This window comes from Anopheles maculipalpis, chromosome 2RL, assembly GCF_943734695.1.
Source record: "Anopheles maculipalpis chromosome 2RL, idAnoMacuDA_375_x, whole genome shotgun sequence".
NCBI lineage: Eukaryota > Metazoa > Arthropoda > Insecta > Diptera > Culicidae > Anopheles > Anopheles maculipalpis.
Window position 1 is genome coordinate 47,589,548 of NC_064871.1, and position 18,895 is coordinate 47,608,442.

The 18,895-nt window shown below is 41.3% G+C and overlaps 3 protein-coding genes across 3 annotated transcripts in view; 1 reads left to right on the forward strand and 2 right to left on the reverse strand.

Moving 5' to 3' along the window:
- LOC126558513 (growth hormone-regulated TBC protein 1-A) overlaps positions 1–18,895 on the forward strand; it is a 62,000-nt gene that overhangs the window by 36,619 nt on the left and 6,486 nt on the right. The gene's annotated exons all lie outside the window — the stretch shown is intronic.
- Positions 986–11,207, reverse strand: LOC126557266 (uncharacterized). Its single transcript, XM_050212975.1, has 6 exons — positions 11,093–11,207; positions 2,926–3,406; positions 1,715–2,804; positions 1,442–1,631; positions 1,114–1,350; positions 986–1,035 (listed from the first exon to the last, which is right to left on the reverse strand). Exons 1-6 carry the CDS (start codon positions 11,205–11,207, stop codon positions 986–988), a joined length of 2,163 nt encoding a protein of 720 aa, XP_050068932.1.
- On the reverse strand, positions 11,242–13,676 carry LOC126567192 (uncharacterized). The gene is made up of 4 exons (XM_050223422.1): positions 13,597–13,676; positions 12,549–12,731; positions 11,340–11,481; positions 11,242–11,283 (listed from the first exon to the last, which is right to left on the reverse strand). The coding sequence occupies exons 1-4, from the start codon at positions 13,674–13,676 to the stop codon at positions 11,242–11,244; spliced, it is 447 nt and encodes a 148-aa protein (XP_050079379.1).

Genomic DNA, 18,895 nt, shown 5'->3' on the forward strand with positions numbered 1-18,895 from the left:
CCGTTTCCATTGCTTCTATTTTGCTTTCAAAAATTCACATTTTATCGCCATCGTTTTCACTGCCTTCGGCACGTGTTTTGCCACTACAGTTGTCTATTTTCGAATCAAGAATCAGTCAAATAATTCTACATTCAGACATATGAATTAGATTCTTTATTGGGCTCTTTCTCATATTTATTTTTGTTTTGTAAATAAGAGATATAAACGCTGTGACGAACAAGCTGACAAAAATTGCCATCTCACGCCTTTACACATCTTGTATATAATATATGGGTTTTTAAGTATGCTACTTTTCACGGCTTTCGATGCACATACACCTGTGTTGCAGACTGTTTTATATATAAATTTGTAATCCCATTTTGACTGATTACTCCACCAATGGCTTATCGATCCTTTTTCAGCTATTCCAGTATATGAGGATAATACACATAACTTCCAGATTTCTAATACAAAATTTCTTTAACATTTTCTTCTTGTTTGGTTCTATTATTGGCGGTACACAGGACTAACTATCCAGCTACGAGTGAAATTAGGTCAAGGAAACCAGAAATTGCGGTCCCAAAACCTCCGTGGTTTTAATTCCAAAAAAATAGAAAATTAGTTGCTCTATTGCGTTATTGCCTTGACTGTGTGGTGGACCTTACCACTCACAATCATAATACAATATCAGTGTGTGCAGTTGAAATCATCTATCCTGTGTATTCTTTGAACTTGCCGTGAATCAAAAGAAAAGTATAAAATAAAAATGCACATACAAATACACTGCACTACACATTCACTGTTGTTGTCCCTTCTGGGGACATATTTTACTAGTTTTATCGGCCAGGCTGCTCTCGGAACGGTGATCCCACGAGATCAATGTTCACTTGCAAACAAAATTATTACTTTTCTTCTTATAAGGATATGGCAACCGTGGCAGCGCTCAAATGTGAAACGATGGTTAAATTTAACCTTTAAAGGTGCGCTTTCTGAAGGTGATCTAGCACTAGCTGTCCCATACCTCGTCGCGTTGCTTCGCAGCAAGCCTCTTTCGTTCTGGAAAGATAAGAGACAAAGAGCATGTGATGATGAAATAAACTGACTGAACAAATCTGTGTCTTTCGATACGCGTACCTTTGGCTTCACGCAGAACTCGACGTTCATTTTCGCGTTCCTCCGGTGCTGTTTTTAGCTTCACACCGAGCGCTGACGTTACCATTCTTCGTGCCATTGCGGCACACGTTTCGGGACGGGCGCGGTACGGCTGCAGCGAGCTAGAACATTTGCGAGCTTTGGATCGTGATTCTGCCGTTGCCTCGGCCAGTGGCTTCACGCGCCCAAACGAAAGGCCTGTAGTGAGTACTTCAGCAGCTGTGTTTGATAAATAGCGAAGTAAGTAAGAAAAAGGGTCACTCAATTTATTTGATTGAAGTTAAAAACTGCGCGCTGAACGGTGACATACCAATTTTGGAGCTACTAAACACTGCCAACGCATGAGTATCGTCGACCCATTTGATGTCGAACCCAGTTTCCTTGTACTGCGAAAACAGCATCATCAAATCCTGGGTCTTGAATTCAGCCGGAAAATTTGACACTTCCAGCACGTGTGGAAACTCCTCCTCATTCAGCACAGCCTGCTTCGTCTCGAATAACTGCAAGCAAGTAAGCATGGTTGTTACACAGAACATTCACAGGTAGAATTAATCCCTTTCCACCGTACTAATAAACAACTTACCTTATAATCCGATTGGGGCGTTTCAATCGACACTTTCCCCACAGCCGTCGTAAGTTCCTCGAGCATTTTAGGATTCAAACAATCACCATTATCATCATACATTGATTCCCAATCATCTTCGTCCTCTTCACCGCCAGCTGTACTACCGTTGCTTGTGGTAGTTCCGTTCGAAACAACTGTCAAACTTTCCGATGGTTCAGTTGGCTTCGGTCCCACCTCAACCTTCTCCGTCGCAGTGGTTGCCGCAGGTGTACGCTTAACTTTCGCTGATTTCTGTACGGTCGGCATTGGAGTCGGTTCAGGATCATCAATTTCCAATACGTCCGAGTTGAACGTTTGCTTCATAATGCGACGATTGCTGCGATTAATTTCCTGCGAAATACGTCTCAATTCATTCTCATCCCAATTGATCTTCACTGCACTGCTAGGATCGGTAATGAGCATAGTGGAAAGTAGTGATGGCGTACTGGTCTCGTTTCGCACATTACGACTTCCGTTGTTCCGTTGATTTTTGCGATGCATCGTTACGGTTGTTTCGAATGGTTTGGTATCTGAATGCTCTTGAGAAATTTCCTGTCCACAGTCCTCCACCTCAACCAATCCTGTAATAGAACTTTGAAGTTCCTGCCGTTGTTGTGGGTTTTCTTCTAGACTAATGTTTCGTTTTTTAAACGAATCTAATGAAACCTCACCGCCCACGGTTGTGTGAGCGTTTAACGGAGCCTCCTTTATCACAGTATCACAGTTCAGTGTGTCAGTATTTCCGCTGGTTATCAGCTGCCCGACTGTGGTAAGTTCCAATACCTTTCTTTTACTTTCTTTTAACTTTACAATTTCTTTGGAAGACACTGGTTGGAAGGTTTTTTGTATCACCGACCCAGTCGATGGTCCCAGTTCGGGAAGCTGCTGCACACGGTTGGTTGCCGCGGCTGTGCACAAAAAGCCCTTAACTGGGGATGTATGTTCAGCAGGTAAAGATTGTGGTTGAGATGTGGCTGCAGCTACTGTTGGAGGCGTTGTTAAGCTACGGCGAGCACGCGGTACATACACTGCCCGATCTGGACGTCGTTCGCGAGGAGGTCGATTGGTCCTAAAACGTGCAATAGTAACAAAAATGATTAAAATTAATATCTTAAAGTTGTTTTAACAATCACAGTTAAGCATGAATTATTGCTATATTTCAAAATTGGAATTCCTGATGCCACACTTACCTTCCACTAGGCGAAGTGATTCCGTCGCTGTTTCTATTGGTACTATTTCCGGTGCTACTACTGTCGGTACTTCCTCCAATCGCACCTTCCGGAAGTTTTGTCTGCAGTTGTTCCTGTCCGGTGGGACCAGTTTTTTCGCACGTTTTCGCTTTATCCTTTCTTAGCAGATGGCCTTCTCTGGAATCTGGTGCGAGTAATAGCTGGTCCGGTTCGGTACCGCTCGCAGTTTTCTGTAGTAGCAGAAGCTGCACCTGTGCTTGTTGATGTTGGTGGCGAGATGGTGCCGGTGCTAAATGACCATAATCGTTCGGATGTTCACAGGCGGCCGGTGGTGCAAGCTGATGCACAAAGTTTTCCGCTAAATTCAGTGCCCGTCTTGCCGCCGGTGGACGATAAATTCCAACCACGGGCGGGAACTTCACAGCGCTACCTGGACCGTTGGCGAATGATTGCCCGTACGATTCGGTGTGAGTTGATGAATCTATGCAAGGAGTGAACAAAGCAGTAAATTATGGTTTATTATTGCATTTATATTATAACATGATACATGATGAATGTTCCTGGAAATGTTCCTCAAAGTTACACTTAATTAACTGTTAATTATGCTTGGGCCTTATGGACACTGACCATGACACACCGTCATGTAATGAAGGCCGTTGCCTTACACGCAGAGTGGACGTGCTTGAATCCGATTTGGGTTTGCATAAACATTAACTGAATGCCACGTGTTGTAGTGACACGTTTGTTTTATTTGGAAACCCCACTCTTCGAATGACGGCCTTGACTGTATCTGTTTGCAGTTCACCGTTGTCATGGATACAGTGTCCACACATTCGGAAACAGTGACTGACTACTTGCCTTTTGATATTCATTCACCGTACGTTACTATTTGCGATAGAAAGTAGGGACTTTTGTACTACAATTTGGATAACAATAAAACACCTTTTGCGCTATAAAAAGGCTCCTTAGTCAGTCACCATCACCGTCAACTCCAGCCATTATCCAGCGTCATCTTCGTTGCGCGAAGCCACCAGATTGTGCAACGGAGGATTGATTGCGTTGCTACTAGTTAATTGAAACGCACCACTGCTGCTTCATCATTCCGGCAGTCGTCGTAGGTGGCTTTGGCGCCTCCATAATCCATTCCGAATGAGTGAGTGAATGAGCCGAAGGGGAGTGAGAGCCTTTTTTTATAGACGAATGTGGCGCGCGAAAAGGTGGTAGGAAAATGACCACAAATGCCGAAGAAATGCGGTCACTGGGACCGAATCCCAAGCTAGAGCTTTCCAACATTACGTCGTCTCGATTTTGAATCGTCTGTTACGCCTTCATCTCATCACTCGGTGACGTAGAAACGCGACAAAAAGGAACAGCCGAATGAAAGGTAACCCAAAAAAGCATTATCTAACACCAGCATGACCTTAAAACACTTTCGGTTTCCATTTTACTTCGAAGCTTTGCCGCCATCACACGGTGGAGAGTGAAAGATCACCGATTGGAAGCACGCTCAGGCCAGCAATGGGCTCGATTCTTCGCAAATTACCGTTGTGGTAGAGTTTCTGTTTTGTATTCCGCGGAGCATTCGACGATGCAAGGGAATTTTGAATTCATTTTGCGTTGTTTGTACACCGCGCGATACGAATGAAAAATTATAGTAAATTTATAATCATATTTTCAATTTCAAATGCTTGAATATCGTGGCAAAACATTGCTCTTGGATCAACACATCAATCAATTGTCTGACATCACTATTTTTGGAGACTACTATAACTTAGAGCAAGTTCTGAGCTATACGGCGAATGAGATCGGACTTCTCTTATCTGCATTAAATTGCATTAACTGCCGATTGTACTGTACCGTACTGGACGTAGAACATACGTTACGTTTACATCGTTGGAGCAGTTATTCACAAGTGATCCATAGGGTGTTCAACGTCTCTTGACGTCGGATCCTAACGGATCATTCCCATTGCTTTTAAACTATAGAAAACGTTATGCTGCGTTATTTAATTACATTTTTATTTTTGCAAAGGATCTTCATCGAGTCCTACCGAGGCATTATGCGTCTTCCAAAATTAAAGGGTCTAATTATTTACATGCGAAACTTCTCCGACAAGTTGCTGCAACTTAATACTTCTTCTTCTTGGCCTTATAGGTCACACTGGTCATCCAATGCTACTAGACATGCTGATACCACGCAATGGAGTAGTCAGTCCTGACTACATGGGAACGGTCTGGATGGGATTTAAACCCCGGTCATACCGTGTGAAGACTGGCGCCGATGTCGCCATTACCACCGCCCGGGGAAACTTGTTTAAATTTCAATTATTTCCTTAGTCTAATACTGATTTAACATAATTTACCATCATCATAACTACTTAAAACTGTACCAAAAGTCATGAGACTGAAACAAACAGTCGCTGCTACATATTCCTTTCTCCGATTCCGCTAAATCACATCCAACCCGCCATTAATCACATTCCAACGCTAATCATTTGCTGCGGTGATTTTTCATGTGCAGCCTCCCAAACACCACGGTTTACGAATTCCACTGTCATACGACCACACAAACATACTTCGGCGAAGCATAACTAACTGGCGATGGCAATATTTCATCCACCTGTTTTGGGGATTTTGAGGCACACGGGTGCGCAATGCATACCGGCATTTGATGCTGTAATCTACGAGGGCTCAAGAGTTATATGGTTGTTGTTGGATGCGATTTTTAGCGTAGTTTTGTGAAACATTGAATAAGCGTGAGGTTTGCATGTCTTTTAAATTTCGTCTTAAATGAGTTTACTAAACGTATTGTTGTACACATTATCTTGTCACCATTGTTGTTGCTGCACTAATTAAAGTGTAATTGTTACTGTTCGAGAAGCTTCTCCCTTGAAACAATGTAGCCAAACCTATAGCAAAACTGCACTCTTTCGTTTCGTTTTCAACCGGCACCCATTATCGATTCGTTCGCGTTAAGCTTTCGTCAGGCTTTCGATGCACCTCTTCTTCCGGATATTTGTCTCACCCACCTAAACCCCACCCATCTGACTTTGCTTTGAATATCACGCAACAGACAGCAATCGCTTCTAGATCGCTAATTTTCGCACACCACCCGGCACACACACACACTGACACATTGTGTCTGCAGCAAACCGGCATTAAATAAGGGCCACACCTCACAGGCACTACTAACTTCCGTTTGCTGATGCTTCACTTACTTTTAACTTGTGTACCGTTTCGTGCGGGTTGAGCCACAAATCCGATGCCTTCGCACGGCACACATCTAGAGCGACTCTCTATGTGGATGGGTAAGCACAATGGGAACTGAGGATGTTGATTATTATGCCGGTTCCGGTGCCGGTGCAGCGTGTTGTGAGGGATAGGAAGGAAGGCGGGTGATAATTATTAACGTCGGCAAAATTTGTTGCCAATGTTTCGTGACGTGTTTTGCTGGGTATTGTTCACAGGTATGCTAAATGTTGCCACCTTGCGAGAGCATGAAAAAGGACCACAATCTAAAGGAAAGTCGTAAAATGCACTTTACGTGAAACTATTCAAGGACTGATTCAAGAAATTTTCTTGATGCCTATGAGCCACTACAAAGAACAGAACACTTGAGGGCTTTAAATTTATAATTCAATTACCCATCACAAAATTTGCCCATTACGTACGTCGACACATGTTTGTAAACAAACAACTTCACAATACGGAACAAATTTATACTTTTTTTCTTCTTCTACTACTTCTTTCACCACTCGATGTGTAAACTTCTTTGTTCTCCTTCGCCTCGGAAATGCATTCACTGCGCAGAATCGTGCTTACAGATTCTGTCATCTGTCGGAATGGAATGCACACCACCACATAGAACCCCTGCTCGCACTTAACGCGCTTACCAATACAAGTGCTCACTACTTTTTACACATTCTATCTGAAAATTAACTTTTTACCTCCCTTTTTTGGTATTCACACACACGAGAACTGTTTAATTCCTTATTTCAGGTTTTGCTTAACATTTCCCGAACACCATGTCACCATAATCACTTGCAGCAATCCAATGCTTACCGAAATATTGTGCTTTTTTTGCACAGCGAAGGTTGAAAGGTCGCAAATATGTTACGACTGTTTCACGTACGAGCGCCACCAAAAAAAAAAGCACACGACCCAACTAAACAACACGACTGGCGACCCTGGGTAACGCGAACCGATTGCAAGTTCTGCTGCACAGCGCAATGCCGTTTAACTTTTCCCTTTCCCTTTCGATTTCCACAACACGGATTGAGTAATGGAACCAGGCAGCAGTGCGAGAAGCTAACGCAACGCTCCCTGCGACCGACGTCTCAAAAACAGACTGACAGAGTGACTGGGCTACCTCGATGACTGTTTTCGCTGCGTATTTCCTCCAACCGTGCACATGCACAAGGGTGGTGGTTTGGCAGGGTGTGTTAAATACCCCTTCCTTACGCGTACGTTCTTTTCACGCACACAGATACGCCGTTTGGGGTGGTTCGGCAGGATGCTTGGGAAACGCGCGTGCTACGTACGTGGGCTTCAATGATCACGCTGTGTGCTCTGGTGTGTGCGAGAGCAACGGTAGGTGTTTATAGTATTTGCTTGAAGGGCTGTACGGTTTTGTGGAAATGTTATATCCATTTGTTATTTGCTTCTTACAACAATTGTTTTTTTTTAATTTAAATTTTAATTATTAAACTAGTTGTACCTACTTTTGACCACAGTTTAAAGATACAGAGTTCCTACTGAAGTAAAAAATTCTAATATTAAGAAGGTTTGTGTTTGAAAATAATCCCTATTGCTACAAAAAAAAAAAAAAAAAAACAATAAAACTTGAAACTATTTGACACTTATCGTAGTATTATGGATAGTATAAAAATATCTTCTTCTTGACTTAACGAACTACTAGGTCACGCCGGCCATCGAATTGCTTACTAGACATGCTGATACCATTTTTTTATAACTTATCCAAAAGGAAACACTTCCTCTCCAACAATACAGGTCAGAAAATTTAACACTATTACATGCTTCTTAAAGTACAATAGTTAACATTCAAAGACCGTTAGAAAACAAAATATAAAAAAAACAATCGAAAAATACTAATAATTCATCACCTAATCTAATTTTTTTTTAAGAAACAAAGGAATAGGAAGATGAATCGGAATTGATTGAAACCTGTTAAAGAACCATAATTAGTCAAGACAAAAAAATCTCAAATCTTTCAAATAGCAACATACAGCCTCAAATATAGTCAAAAAAATATTTGTAATGGATTCTGTTATAATTTAGTAAGCAAATCTCTCAAATTACAACACAGAGCCTCAAATTTTGGGCGACCCGGTTGTATATGCGACAGCCGTCTTCAAACGGCAGGACCGGGGTTCAAATCCCATTCGGAACGTCCCCCCGTAGTGAGGACTAACTAACCAACTACGTGGTATTATCGGCAGTCTATAAAGCCATTTCGATGGCCAGGTTGACCTTAGAAGTTGTTAAGCCAAGAGGAAGAATAAGATGTTATAAATTAATAAAGAAATAAGAAGAACAATTCCCACATATACAAATACGGCCAATATGTTTAACATTATTTGAAACTTCTTCTAACTTTGAAATGATGAAATAAAAAAAGGTAAAATAAACCAAATATAAACATAGAGAGAATTTTTTTAAATTACTAAAATTATTTAACTCAAAATGATAGCACAGATAAACTTTCATTTAAAAGGATGATTGCACTTAAAAGGCAAAACAATATTTAAAAAACCGTGTACGTTAAAAATTTTGCATCATAATACAACCGACCGCTCCAAATGCAGTACCAAAATCCTCGTAAAACGATGCGATAATCTCTGATAATTCAACAAGCTACAGTGTGCTGGTGGCTTGGCAGCACCTCACACAATCGAAAAAAGCAGTACCGGCACGATGATCAAATGCATAAGAGCTTTCGGTTGCAAGCTGCAACTAGGTACAAGGACTCAACCGTTACGCCACATTATTAGGGAAGGTGTGCAGCCACACGACGCGATACTAAGGCGCTTGCTTTCTTTCTACCGGTTAGCTTACCGGTCTCACCCTCACGCTATGCCAATGGGTCACAGCGTCATGTATGCTTACCGCAGCACCTCCTCGACAGCGCTGATGCAGCGTGGTAACGATATTTCGTAATAACTTTGAACCTGCGCCAACCAACCCTCACCCCTTCCGCTACCTTCGTAATGCGATGCTGTGTCTGGCCGATGTGTGAAGTGTGCCCCACTTTGCATGCCGGCGTCAGCTTCGTCGTCGGGAGATGGAAAGTGATCTTGCTGCTGCGCTGATCGGCTGAAGAAAAAGTAACCACTTTATGCAGCTGCACCACACTACAGATACATTTCACGTAAGACACTACGAAAAATGAAAAAATGTTTTTCCTTTTTTTTTGCAGCAGTGTTGCGCTTAGTGTTTTGAAATGCTTTTAGTTCCTGTTTTAAAAATCATATTTTATAACGCCGTACAGCTAAATACTGCTCAGACCAATTTGTTTTAGATAAATGGCAGCAAATGGTCCTTACGCAGTATTGGTACTAGGTTTTAGCGTTTTTAAGCAGCAATCAAACAACTCATTCTTCAAAAATTGCAACAATTTTCGAACCCCAAAAGTTGAAGAATCTTTAGACAGCAGCTGTAGTCCTCCAACCGACAAGCTCAAAGTGTAACTTGTGCAAAATACGAACCTCCTTCTAGTTCACGGCACCCAAAACTGACGGGCACAACTGCACGACGGCATTCAGTGTTCAGTGCATTGTATAACAGACCTACAGTTGAGCGCAAGAAGTGTAAGAAACAAACGCCATCCACGAGTAACACAATGAGAAAAAGGCATTAGTTCTCCCCATGGTGGAACGGTAAAATACGCAACCGTGCTGATTAATCGACAGTAGTTTAGTAACCGAAATTGCGCACACAAAAACCGAAAGGAATGGAAAGCGAAAGTGGCAGTTTCGTAAAAAGAGAAGCAAATGGAGCAAGCCAACACGAAGGGATGAAGAAAATGCAAATGATCTAGCAGGCAAAATATGTATAGCTAGGAAAGAGGTTACATTAAATGATGGTACCAGAGTATACTGGTGTGTTTTTGACAATTTACCAAATAGTTTTGAATTCTTCCTACGGTTATTGAAGATTTTTTTATCAATTTTTCAATCTGTCACGACGACTTTTAACAATTTTGGAATCGTCCGGCAGTTTTTAACGATTTTCCATATTTAATCCCAATATAGAATGTTGAAGTATTTTTCAAAATATTTCAAATTTTTCTGGATCCATTTTGGAAGGCTTTGGAAACCATTTTTAAAGAATAATAAAAAAATACTCGAAAAGATGTATAAAAAATGACGTTCTATTACTTCAAACTTTTTGTAAGTAAAAACCTGCCTATACCTGCAATAACAAAGCAAAACCGTTAAACATGAACAATATCAACATTATGCGTGTTGCATTTATTGCTTAATGGTTTCTAAACATTATCAAACGAATATTTAATTACCATTAAGCGTAATAGCTGCCTTAACATGGAGACATCATTTACTATTCAGACTATTCAGACTACTGAAAATATTGACCCGCTTGTTACAAATAAATTAAATTGTCACAGAACTTTTTCGAATCCCTTGCGGATCGTTCCCGTTTAGTGAGAGTTGGACTTTCCAACTACGTGGTATCAACAAGTTTAGTAAGTCATTTCGACGACCGGCGTGACCTAGTTTGTCATTAAGCCTAGGAGAAGAAGAATAATAGTTAGGCCTGACTATTCAACTTACGAAGTATAATAAAAACATTTCTGCCTCGTCCCGTAGGATGTAAAGTCCCGTAGGTTGCCAGGACAGAAGGACAACCAGCCACCGCTAACATGGAGAACAAAGGCTAGTTCGGAAGCAGACGTGGATGGAGGACTGCAGCCCTAGACCGAGTTTCCTGGAAACTGATTGGAGACCTGGCCATGTCTACGCGACGTGTTCAATGCTAAGCAGGCCAAGAAGAAGAACAGTAAATTCTGCAGTTTCGAACTTTAAAGCTATCCAAAACCGATATATTCTGATAATTATTCAGTATTTATCACACTTTTTCATGTTTATCAGGGTAGAAACAGAAGTAAAATGGAAAAAACAACAACCTACCTTTCATCGTATCACCAAACGCAGCAATATCCACGTCGGATCGGATGGGATGCACTCGCTGTTGACGAACTCCGATAGCGTCACCAGTCTTCAGTGGAACACTGTCCGTACCCATGTTGTCCCGATTGTTCGCAGCGTCTTGATTTAAGTCACTCGGCTGTCGGAGGCCACACGACACCGGACTGTTGATGCTGCAGGAGGTTGTTGTCGAGGTGCTTGTAGTAGGTGCGTGTATGTTGCCACTAGCCCTACCACCACAGCTGCTGTTAGTGGTAGTGATGGTACTGGTGGACGCTGTCGGTGGTGTCGTTGAACTACGCCAGCTGGCGTAATGAGAAGGTTTCGCCGCAGTTGTACCGTATTCGCCACTGGCCGCCGATTCTTCGAACCTAATCCGCGTGCGTGCAGAAATAGAAACAAAAAGATGGAACACCGACTTTAGTGTATCTGGTGGCATATACAAAAAACACCCGACGCACCCAAACCCCCCCATATTTATTGTGAATCGCACAAACAGACGCGACTTGACTCGAAGGTCAGTGAATTCGCAAAGTTGGTGAATCGTTTGTTTGCTCGCCGATTCATGAAGGTCGAGTTCAGTGCGAGCGAGCGGACACTTTCACCCGTACCGGTGCTACTCGTTGTCGCGAGCAAGCCCAATGCAAGGCACGCACGATGGCTGCAGTACGCGAATGTATCATGCAAAGATGTACGCCGAAACCTGTGGAAGAGCACGTACGGCCGACGATGACAGCCTCAGGATGCTCCATTCTGTTTACTACACTTGCGTAATAAACTGTGTCAGTCGGCCGGGGCCTGATGTCATGCCTTGGGGGCATAAATTTGTTCACCGTTTTATATCGGATTGGTGTGATCGATAGCCATCCATTACAGGTGGAACGAGAGAAGACAGTAAACTGATCCGTGCTCAGTATTTTATATGAATTGCGATAGCTTTTGTTTTTGACACAACAAAAAAAAAAAACAAAGTAAGTTATATAAAAAGAAAATTATATTTGAACGAAATAAAATGTAATTACTAAATAAAAAGTAAATAAAATAAAACTTTCAATTGAGATTTCCAAATTCATAAAAATATGCCTCGGTGTTATTAAACGAATTTAATTGTTTTTTTTTTTTACTTCGTGTGACAGACTTTTTACATTTCTAGGTGTAGGCTTGAATGAATGAAGAATGTTCATATTTATGTCCGTGCTCATGGGTTTGTGTCCAAAAATAACATTTGGCGTAAAAATAGATACAAACATCATTGCGTGCATGTATGCCCTGTACAACCAAGAGGGGTCAAGCAGGTAAGTATGGGTCGCTAACCTTGGCATAGCACAAGCACTGTCCAATCGCAAACCGATTCGCATAAAGCAAAACGGAAATTAGTCATTTTTTCTTGCTTGAAAATATGTCAAAAACGCTCAACTCAATAGCAAACATTTCTTACCGTTTCCCAATGTTTGCCTTCACGTCCTGGAGTAGCTGGTGGCGAAAGCATACGACCGTGCGCCGTTCGTCACCGATCCCGATGGAGAAGGTTACGATCTCATGCTGGTTGAACGATCGACTTGCGCACACCCTGTGGATCAGAAACCGACGATAGCTGCTGAACGGTGGGAAGATCAGCACACTGTCAAAGAGAATATGATAAATGTAATATTAGTATAACAACGGATTTCATTGCAAAATATTTATTGAAAAAAAATGAATTATATTTTAAACATCAAATTTACTTTTAAAAACGAGATCCTACTTTTACTTAAAGTAGACGGAATTTTCATGTTTTTCATAGGGACCCTGTTCATGTGTCCTAGCGGCTTATCTGTTAGTCCATAGTTTTTGGTGTCTTTTTGATTTGGAATATTTTTTGTTCATTTCATAATGACGGCCCGGCCGTAGCCCTTAAAATCCAATCTTATCGTCTAGCTTTACATCTTATTCAACTTATATACTATTTGGAGGGTAGACTTTTCCTTCTCCCTCAATTTAAGTACACCTTATCACGGGTTAGCTTGGTTGTGTTCGGTAGGCTCGTTCAATTGGTTAAGAGATCCAATGTTGTCGCTGGCGACCCTGACGCCTGCAAAACGTATGGAGCCGACAGCCACAAAAACCTTGTAAGGATACTGCAGAATCGAATCCAGACATTCCACCAACGGCAAGGTAGCCAGTTACGACCTTAGATCTCCTTAACCAATTTTTATCGAATCTCAGGCCAAGATAGCGACTGTCGATGTCACCGTTACGAACGTGTAACAAATAAAAAACAAAAAAACCAATCAACATAACAAACAACAATCAGTGATAGTGTGATACAATCTATGAGAAGGGATCAAACGACGATACCCAACTCTTTGGCGAAGTCAAACAGAATCCGCGCATATTCGTAGTCCTTCTGTCCCAGGATATCGCGCAACGGCACCGCCGGAGATATTCCTGATGCCCGATCGGCTGCTAAGAGTCCAGGTCTAGTCGCATCGAACTCCACGCATGACCAGAGGATGTGATCAATGTTGTGGTATTCGTTACTACAGTTTTTGTAAATGGTGTAGAATGTCCAGGAGTAGATGGACATTGTTATGCTAAACTCACCATTTATTATTCAGACAAAGCCGTCCATGCGACAATCACTCAACAACATAAACAGACGAACAGGTCCTAATCAAAACTATCGTTTGTTTTAGTTGGCGTGTTGTCGATCGATGTCTTACTAGAAAATTAGGTTTGTCAACTTGTTACTTGCCTTGTGATTGGAATCTCGGCATCATCTATCCCATGTACAAGAAGGCAGACATGTTGAATTGCAACAACTGCAGGGGTATTACGGTGTTGAATAGCGCCTACAAAATATACTCCTTAATCCTTCAGGATAAGCTTGTCCCAGTCATTGAACGGATAGTTGGAAACTATCAAAGAGGATTCCGAAACGGAAAATCTACCACTGACTAGATCTTCACCAAATGCGATAAATCTTGGAGAAGATGGCTGAACAGCAGTTGAACACGTACCATCTCTTCATAGATGTTAAGGCCATATGTGATAGCATAGCAAGGGTAAAACTCTACGAGGCCATGAGCTCTTTTGGAATCCCGGCCGATGTGAATGGTGGTTGGAAAACTCTCAGGGTCCTTTGCTACCACCAAAAGCCTGCGTCAGGGAGATGGGCTCGCCTGTCTCCTATTCAACTTGGCGCTAGAGAGGGCCATCCGTGACTCGGAGGCGGAGACTTCGGGAACCATTTTCTATAAGTCAACCCAGTTTCTGGCATACGCTGATGATATAGACATCATTGGTCTGCGGCTCTCCCAGGTAGCAGAGGCCTACCAAATTATCGAGCAGGCGGCAGAAAACCTCGGGTTGCAGATTAGCGAGGCAAAGACCAAATTGATGTACGAAGTGGTGTACGGATAGGTGACCGCAAATTTGAAGTAGGCCAAAACTTCACCTATCTCGGGTCAAAAGTCTGCACCGAAAACAGCATAGAGACGGAGTTGCGCGCTAGGATGCTGGCGGCCGGTTCTTCTACAGCCTGAGAAAACATCTCACTTCAAAAAACCGGCCGCAACGGTCGAAGCTAGGACTGTATCGAACCTTTATAGTCCCAGTGCTCACATACGCCTCTGAGACATCGTCCCTATCCAAAACAGACGAAGCCCTCTTAGCCGTGTTCGAGAGGAAGATGGTCAGAAGGATCGTTGGCCCCGTTTGTGTGGAAGGACAATGGAGTAGCTGCTACAACGACAAGCTGTACGAACTGTATGATCCCCTCTCCGTCGTGCAGCGAATAAGGCTCGCCAGACTCCGATGGGCCGGCCATGTTATACGCCTGGCACTGGACGACCCAGCTCAGAAAGTCCTTTTAGCCCGTCCACACGGACGGAAGAGGGGTGGTAGACCCAGATTGAGCTAGGGGGGAATCATCCGTCATCAAGGCCGGGATAACGGATTGGCGGGCGACGGCGCGGGACCGTGAACGGTTCCGGCGTGAACGGTTCCGGACTAATAGCCTTCTCCGACTTTTTCTTTATTTTGACTTAACGACCTGAATGGCCTATAAGACTAATAGACTAATATAAGATACAGCGTAGTTGGACAGCCAGTTCTCACTACGGGGGAACGGTCCCCATGGGAGTTTATCTACAGTTTTTTTCCTGAAGATCGGTGCCGCTAAAGCCTCTAACAACAACTGCTCGTCAAGTCCTACAGTGACCGCCAATGATATAAGACAACTTTTATGTCCGCCTTCAAAAAAGCTGATTTCAATTACTAAGCAAAACTTTACTGATTACAAAAAAAAAAAAAGAAAGGATATCCAAACCTATTTTAAAATTGATGAATGGTCTTATTTTTTGGTCTTATATGTTTTAGCCTTATGTTCAAGAGAATCAATAAAGCGACAAATAATCTATTTTATGATCCATCCAATGACAGAAGAGCGTTTCCAAAAAGTTCAACTAAATTTTACAAGTATATAAGTAAGCTATTCGTTATATATTCGTTGAAAATTGGCTTCGTAATCTCATTCTTGCCTGATTTGCAACAACAGGAGGTCTTATTTTATTGGCGGTCACTCTACATTGAAACCGATAAAATTGATGAATGGTCCCAGCTGTCTGTCAATAGGTCATTCGGAAAGAGTTAGCAATTTAACTTTGCAAATGCTTTTTGAAGGTAGAATTCGAATTGATTTTTACCGAAGATGCAATAATGATAACTCAAACAATTTCTATTGATTTGATAAACTATGCTATACCATTATAAAACCCTGTTCGTTTGAACGCAAGGGAACGTCCTGAAGGTATCATTTGCACCACCATAATTACCACCTTTCGCCCTTAGCTTTGGTTGTGGTTCGTACAGCGAAAGAAGCATCAAATCAATCGACCACTCACCTCAAAGCAGTATGAAACAATCGAACCAATTTTAGGTAGAAAAACAAATGCAGTCATGTACACACATAATTGGCCCAACAAACGCGATTGCTTTTACTTTGCTAGCACCTAATTAAGAATGGCCGCTATGATGACCTCATCTTCAATGAAGAAAAACAGCGTCCCAGAGCTTCCATGGAGCGGGATTTGGCCAACCGTACACCATGTGGTTTTCGCTATAAATATTTATGTCGACATGGAATTGAATTGAAAGCGCACAGGTTAGTAAGCAGCACAAGAATTAAAGCCTTGCCGAGTGCGTGTGAGAGTGTACGGACGAGTCTACGCGATCATGCAGTATCTAATAGACGTGTAATGTGTTTTGCATATGTTTTACTGTAAGAAAACACATACACATAAAAACAAAATAAAAGTGCTAAAGTAATTATCCCACTCAACTCATCAAATTGAACGGATAGTAAGAGCATTAAACAACAAACAAAAATAAATAAATACCACTGCTTTACAATGGCACTTCATGGTATGTTAAAGCGATTATGATTATGCAAATTGTTCACCAAATTGTCTCTACAAATACAATCGTAAACTGTAACTCTGCACTGGTCAAATTTGCATGATGGACGATTCGAAGCTGTTGCCTGTCAGTTTTGACGATACACAATTGTGCAATTTTCAACCTGCTCCAGTTTTTCACATGCTTGCGACGCACCATTCACGACCGGAAAAATCGAATCAGACAAACAACAACAAGGTGTAAAAACAAGCCCACGATCGATGATGATCCAAAATTATGCCAATGAAACACTTGGCCAATGAGTGGTATGATATTAGTATTGGTGTCTGTAGTGTAGCCGAATGCCTATGCATACATGGTTTCGAATAGCTAGCCGATTGTTCCGATATTGCTTCATCGTTCCATTAAAAATGTTTTGCTTCACCTTCAAGCATCAGCCAGAAGTTGCGAGTTCAGCGGATGAAAAACCGGGGCTACAGTTTATCGGATCGTGTATGTACGATCCACCTGGATCAATCTGGATCAATCAGAAACCTTCTTTTAAATTTTGTTTAACTATCAATTTTATGTTAATTCATATTGTCTTCGATTAATTCGTCTATTACTACTGTGGAGATGTTTACTACTGTGGCCGAAAAATAAAGTGGCTTTGCGTTTTCTCTCCATCTGCCTTCTACCTCTTCTCCCACTCCTCGAAGCAGGTGGAAAACGCAGATGCTGAGATGTCCTTTAGTTCCGCCGTCGCTGCGGCTTCTATCTCTTCGATAGTGTCAAAACGGTGTCCCCGAAGCGGCCGTTTATGTTTAGCCGGGTTTATGTTGTGACTTGAAACGTGGCAGAACTGTCAAAAACATACATATTGACAGATGAAAAATAAAAACTAGGAGTTTCTTTTGGCGCGCGATATTTGACATCCAATGTCACCTTACTTTTCGAACACCGTAGTACATTGAGATCAATTTGTTGTACTAATATATAGCATTTTTAGAACGACTATTTAGCAATTTATAACACTTTTCTTAAATCAATCATAATACTTACTACTTGAGCAAGTAAATGACACGCTTATACAGTAATTAATACTTGAATTTACTTCGTCTCATTGGACTAACATTATAATTAGCCCAGCAAAATATTCCTTCATTATTTCCTTTATTACATTTCCTATTATGAATGGTTTTGATAAAAAACTGATCTAAGTTTAAAGCTAAAAAAAATCTGAGTTAAAATGTGAATCGAATGAGACCGCCTCCAATCAAACGCCAGTTGAGCCTCCAATAGTTTTCCAACCTTTTTTTCAATTATCGATTATGAATTATCGGAATGTTTTGAATGGATAATGGAATATTGCCAGCTTCTTGTGGAACTTTGCAATTACTCAGAAGGATATAATGCATTCAGTTGGCGGAAATTTGCAACTCGACTGTGGAGCTTAGTGAACAGAGGGGAATTTTGGCTGAGTTTTTAACCTGTTAAACAGGCAAAATAAAAAATTTACCTCGATATTATTTTTTTAATTGTGTAAGACCTTTTTCCTATTGTTGCCTAATGCAAGCCCTTTGTGAATATTTTCAGTCATGTAATGAAATTTTGCAGCAATACGGCCTGTCCGTCCTACATGAATACAAAATATAAAATTTTCCATTCATTGATTCACTGATTAGCACTGATTTAAAAAAGTAGTAAGTAGAACAACATTTACGATTGTTTTTTGCGCAAAATCTGTTCAAAAATAGTGATGCAACGTACTGTTGTAAAAATACTATTGGATGAAATTTTCCGTAATGTCGGTTAACCAGGCCCAATCGGTTTGTAGAAAATCCACAGCATATTGCAAAGTTCTACAGTCGAGTTGCAAATCTCCCTGAACTGAATGCAAGATTCAGTTCGTAAAATTCCTCTCAGTGATGCAAAAAATAAGGGTAAACACATTTTGCACATGTGTTTTCGTTTACTTTTTATGCCAATTTGCAATATTATTTTTCATCCTTTCATGAATAATGTGCTTACTATGGAAACAACTTATATAAAGTACGAATGATCACTTTGACAATTCATTTATTGGTAAAAGATGTCTCAAAATAGCGTAAAATGATGATGTGCTCATTACGTTGACTTACAATAATATTTTTTTAGAAATATTACATCACTACAAATTGAAAACAGATATAACCGTGATTTATTTTATATACGTCGAATTAATCATCACTTTACCCACATTTGAGCGAATATTCATTTTCTTTTTGATTCTTGAACACAATACTTATCACCCCCGTCGATAACTTCCATGCTCGAAACATACCATGGAAGCAAAGCAACAACAAAAACAGGTAAAGAGGAAATACCGTTAGTCCGCAGCCACACAGCGGTTACGCACAAACATACACA